Source organism: Oncorhynchus clarkii, chromosome 7 (assembly GCF_045791955.1).
Source record: "Oncorhynchus clarkii lewisi isolate Uvic-CL-2024 chromosome 7, UVic_Ocla_1.0, whole genome shotgun sequence".
Classification (NCBI taxonomy): domain Eukaryota; kingdom Metazoa; phylum Chordata; class Actinopteri; order Salmoniformes; family Salmonidae; genus Oncorhynchus; species Oncorhynchus clarkii.
Window position 1 is genome coordinate 21040343 of NC_092153.1, and position 5875 is coordinate 21046217.

The 5875-nt window shown below is 41.6% G+C and overlaps 1 protein-coding gene across 1 annotated transcript; it reads left to right on the plus strand.

The window, feature by feature from the left end:
• The first annotated feature begins 409 nt into the window (after positions 1-409).
• Positions 410-5700, plus strand: LOC139414155 (cytochrome P450 20A1-like). Its single transcript, XM_071162037.1, has 13 exons — positions 410-605; positions 971-1020; positions 1295-1461; positions 1700-1845; positions 2259-2426; positions 2528-2606; positions 3316-3428; positions 3563-3617; positions 3789-3909; positions 4211-4322; positions 4469-4533; positions 4625-4714; positions 4914-5700. Exons 1-13 carry the CDS (start codon positions 534-536, stop codon positions 5062-5064), a joined length of 1389 nt encoding a protein of 462 aa, XP_071018138.1. The 5' UTR covers positions 410-533; the 3' UTR covers positions 5065-5700.
• The last annotated feature ends 175 nt before the right edge of the window (positions 5701-5875 follow it).

Consider the following 5875-nt stretch of genomic DNA (forward strand, 5'->3'; position numbering starts at 1 on the left):
TAAAATCGCCACTGATGTGGGTTATAATTAATAGCCATTTTTGTAGGGGTTTATTTATTTCATTTTTTATTGTATGGGAAAATCAAGTCAGAAGTGGAAATATGGAAGTGGAAATATTACAAACTTCAGAAGCCTTTTTAAGCCTAAAATACACTACAAGTGTTCTCTTGCAACAGGGTGATCAAATTAAGATACTAAAACTGTATCTGCTCTCCTCTATCTGCTCTCGTACTTATGATCTACCGACACTTTTGTCATTGCCCAGAACATAAGTGTGCTGTTCATAATTTTGGGAAATGGACCATTGCTTCCTCCCCAAAACTACTAAATGTTTTGTAGTTAGATTTGATCTGCTTCTGTGCATTCTGATTTAGCCATGCGCTCTGAGATGCATTGCTCTAGCCTCACTGACCGTGCAGGCTTTGCAGTAGAACACGGAGTGATGAGTCTACGGAAGACGTGGTCGCTATACTGTATGCATAGTATTTCTTTAGCTATCTATCTAAACGTTTTTTTGAGTAACATCAGCAAACATGCTGGACTTTGCGATATTTGCAGTGACTTTTGTCATCATTCTGGTCGGCGCAGTCCTCTATTTGTATCCAGTAAGTCAATGCCTGTGCTTAAATCAGCCAATATTTGTAACATCGTATATCCATCCACCCATGTCATTACTAGCTACGTGTAAACTGATAACTCTGTGCACAGTTTTACAGTGACATGACAGTTAAAAAAATCCCTGGACATTTAATGTATCTACCTTTAGTACTCAAATGTTTCAGCAGTTTAAGTGAATTGTAAAACATATGGCAAAGGACTGGACAAATATTTTTTTCAAAGCTCACGTTTTTGGAGGTTACTGCCATGGACTTAGAATATGTAAACCCCACACCATTTATTGTCATGTTTACTTTATGCTATGTCTCTCTTGAAACTGAAAGTAACATACTTGATTCATTTTTTTATCAAGTCATCAAGAAGCGCTTCTGGTATACCAGGTCTCAACCCTACAGAAGAGAAGTGAGTAGCCTATGACCAGATGTGTTTTACAACTTTCTAAGTACTGTCTCTCTTTAGCACTCAGGTAAGGTCACCACACTTGACCTGAGCCTGTATTTATAAAGCGTCTCTGTAGGAGTACTGATCCAGAATCAGATCCCCCTGTCTATTCATCTCCATATAAACGGCAAAACTGATCCTAGATCAGCACACATACACTGAGAAGCTTTCTGGATACGGGCCTTGGCCTGACCTAGGTTCATATTGGTTTGTTTGTCTCATTTTCTTAATCTAGGGATGGAAATATACAAGACATAGTGAACCAAGGCAGTCTGCATGAGTTCCTGGCTTGTCTACATGGACAGTTTGGTCCTGTGGCATCCTTCTGGTTTGGAGGACGCCCTGTGGTCAGCTTGGGTTCAGTGGACCAGCTACGGCAGCACATCAACCCCAACAGGACTAGTGCGTACTGGGGAGGGAGGGAAACTATTGGGAGGAAAGGGAAACAGGTGCTCTGTCCCTACTAACATACCACTTAAAATGCATGCTTAAACGATTGCACCATTCTAAGTTGAATGCAGGTATAGATAGACGTTGTAACAGATTCAGGTGATTTCTGTTTTACATGTACAGTGTTGTTTTGAAATTAAGAAACAGTAACATGTTTTCCACTGTGACATCTTCTATCCTTACTTTGTAGCGGACTCATTTGAGACGATGCTGAAGTCGTTGCTAGGGTACCAGTCAGGAATGGGTGGAGGGGCCACAGAGGCTGTAATGAGGAAGAAGTTGTATGAGAGTGCCGTCAACAACACCCTGAAGGAAAACTTTCCCCTGCTGCTGAAGGTTTGCCTCTTACACAATTTGGCCGTTTTTAATATTTGGCTGTATTATTCTGCAATATTTTCTTATGTTTTTGTGTATCCATTTAGTATTTGTTTACTCAAAAGCTTTTTGTGCTCACTTCCCTGGGATGTTAAAGTTTGGTAGCCTAGTAGTTAGATTGTTGGGCCAGTAACTGGAAGGTTGCTGGATCGAATCCCTGAGCTGACAAGGTAAAAATCTGTTGTTCTGCCCGGCGCCGAAGACGTGGATATCGATTAAGGCAGCCTCCCCACACCTCTCTGATTCAGAGGGGTTGGGTTAAATGCAGAAGACACATTTCAGTTGAATGCGTTCAGTTAGACAACTGACTAGGTATCCCCCTTTCCCATTGACACACTCTCTGTCTCCCTCCCACCCTTTCTGTCCTGTTCTAGCTGGTGGAGGAGTTAGTGGGGAAGTGGAAGTCTTTCCCTAAGGACCAGCACACACCCCTCTGTGCCCATCTGCTAGGATTGGCCATGAAGGCTGTCACTCAACTCGCTCTGGGTGACCGCTTCCGGAATGATGCTGAAGTCATCGGCTTCCGAAAGAACCATGAGGCAGTGAGTGAGCAGTCATATTTAAAGTCACCGTTTCTTGTGAAAAGATGCCCATTACGACCTGTGTTTGCAGATTTTCACTGATAATTCCCTTTACTTGTCAGATCTGGTCAGAGATCGGAAAAGGCTATTTGGACGGTTCCATGGAGAAGAGCTCCATCAGAAAGGAACACTATGAGAGCGGTGAGTGAGAACTAGTTCACTGCTATAGATCATATGTGTTACCTGTACATCTCAGCATTAAGGAGAAGTGTATCTAAAGTTCCATGTATAATAGTTGTATTTTCATCAACATTTATTATGAGTATTTCTGTGAATTTATGTGGCTCTCTGCAATATCACTGCATGTTTTGGAACTACTGAGCCTAACACGCCAATGAGTTTTGGATATAAATATGAAATGTACCGAACAAAACATACATGTATTGTGTAACATGAAGTCCTATGAGTGTCATATGATGAAGATCATCAAAGGTTAGTGATTCATTTTATCTATATTTGTGCTTTTTGTGACTCCTCTCTTTGGCTGGAAAAATGGCTGGGTTTTTCTGTGAGTTGGTGGTGACCTAACAAAATCGTTTGTGGAGCTTTCGCTGTAAAGCATTTTTTAAATCAGACACTGTGGCTGGATTAATGAGAATTTTACCTTTAAAATGGTGCCTAATACTTATGTTTGCTAAATTAGATTTATGAGATTTCTGTTGATTTGTATTTGACGCCCTGCAATTTCATTGGCTGTTGGTTCCTCTAGTGGAACCCCAGTCCTAGACAGGTTTTAAGAGAACTTCCACTTCCTTACTGAATGTATCTGAAATAAAAAAGAGATTGTTAGAGTATCTCCCTATGTGTATAAATTCTGTCTTCATGCTAAGTACATTATGTTTGTTTACAGCACTGGCAGAAATGGAAACAGTGCTGATGTCTGTGGCTAAAGACAGGAAAGGACAAAGGAGCCAGACAGCGTTTGTGGACGCTCTTCTCCAGTCCAACCTCACAGATAGACAGGTGATGCACAGATTCCTTGATTATAAGGAGAATAGGCTCATTCCTGTTGCTGTTACTCACATGTAGAGGAACATAAAACTTTCATCCTACTTTTGTTTTAATTAATTATTGTTTTCATTGTTTCTCTTTTGTAGGTGATGGAGAACAGCATGGTGTTCACACTGGCAGGTTGTGTCATCACAGCTAATTGTGAGTACTAGTAATAAATAGATTATGCCTATCTACGTTAGAACTTGCAGCTTTTATCCAATCGTCATTTTTTTCTGAACGAATAAAATCATACATTTGGTTAGTATTCTGTCAGAAAATCTTTCTCTCAAACTGTTGATGTTTCTCTTTGTGGTTGTAATATTTTCCCAGTGTGCATCTGGGCAGTACACTTCCTGTCCACGTCAGAGGAAGTTCAGGAGAAGCTGCATCAGGAGCTGGAGGATGTTCTGGGCTCTGAGCCTGTTTCTCTGGATAAGATCCCACAGCTCAGGTGACCTCTGACTCTGTCTGACAGCCAAATAACATCAATGATGTGATTCAGTGTAATAGAGGTGTTTCAGATCCACTCTTGCATGATGAGTACCTTATATGAGACCTGAAGACTGGTGTGAGCTTCCTGAGCTAATGCCTAAGCTAACAGGGGCTAACAGCCTTGTGGCCCACATGACACCCGGGTTCGAACCCTGGTCGGTCACAGCAGAAGGGGCAGGTATCCTCATGGTATCCTCATGGTGACATGTCTTCAAGGAATATTTATAGATGCATTATAAAATGTATCTTCTATACTATAGGTACTTCCAGCAGGTTTTGAACGAGACTGTGCGGACAGCCAAACTGACGCCCATCGCAGCCCAGCTCCAGGAAAATGAAGGGAAAGTCGATCAGCACATTATTCCTAAAGAGGTATCTTATTCTCCTCTTCCCTACTTAGTCCCTTTATTATCCACATCTCACTGTCACTGTCAGCAAGTGCTTGTGGATGTAAAATGAACCGAATTTTGAAGTTTAAAGTGAATGATGAAAACACTTTATTCCTATGTTTCTTTTAGACACTGGTTATCTATGCCCTTGGGGTAGTCCTGCAGGATGCAGACACCTGGAGCCGTCCCTACAAGTCTGTTCATATGTATTTTTGCCAACTAAAGGGACGATTTTTGCTGGATTTTTTGGTACCGATTTTTAATTATTGCACTTTGTTCATCCAGGTTTGACCCAGATCGATTCACAGAAGATTCAGCCAGGAAAAGCTTCTCTCTGCTTGGATTCTCAGGGAGCCAGGCCTGTCCTGAGCTGAGGTAACGGGGATGGGAAAGGATAGTGGCGTGCACTTGAGGTTAACCAAGGGGCTAGGGCCTTTTCTAGTTGTAATTACACAGGAGCAACTTCTTATTTCTTCGACATCAAAGGAAAGGAGAGGGAGTGTCACTACCAGGCAAAGAAGAAGGACGTGGGCTTGTTACTAACTTTTTATACCACCATTTTGCCACATTTCAGGTTTGCGTACACAGTGGCCACTGTCGTCCTCAGCACTGTAGTGCGCCAACTGAAGCTGCATCAGGTAAAGGGACAGGTGGTAGAGGCCAGATCTGAGCTGGTGTCAACGCCTAAAGATGACACATGGATCACTGTGAGCAGAAGAAGCTAAACTAACAGTGGACATTTGTCTCAAACTCCATCTGTGGAAGAGGAACTGTGTTATTTGGGAAGGTGCTTGTCAGTTAGCCTAGATTCTAGACCGAGTGGAACTGTTAAAATAACTTTAAACATGATGGCGTGCTTTGTAGGGCTATTTGTCAGTGAGCTCTTGAACATGGTTTTGATTAGCTCAAGTCATTGCCAATGGCGACTCGTCATTTGAGCTACCACCTGAAGTAGCTTTTTGTTCTGCCTATTTCGATATGAGGATCAGTACCTATCTTTTCAAGTTCCATGACCATTGATGTATTGTCTTAAACCTTGCCTTAAACCAACATTCCAGCTGAACTGCCTTCCAAAGCACGTGGTCCCCACTCCCCCAGATATATGGCATTTTTGACAGTTTATTTTTAAAATTAAGTTTACACTACTCTTGTGTTAGGATAGGAATATAATATTTTGCACATTTGTTGCAGCCCCACTGTTGTGAGCATATCTTGCCACCTTCAAGACATCTTGGCCATTATTATCAACAAGTGCTCACTCTGTATCTACAGGGTCTCTGGTTCAATCCCCAGCCCTGTTTCCCCTGTATCGCTACATTAGCATTGGTTGTTTAAAATAAAAAATAATATTATTAACAGCCTTTTTCCAGGTGCTATTGTTTCCTTTCAAAACAGAATCTTGAGGTTTTCTCATAATTTACACCAGTCACAATGTAAATTGACAAGGAATTGAAAGAGCAAAGATCTAGGTATCATATCCACTTAAATTTGTCACAGATTGTTATACACTCCGTCATAGTTGGGATGCCCAACGCC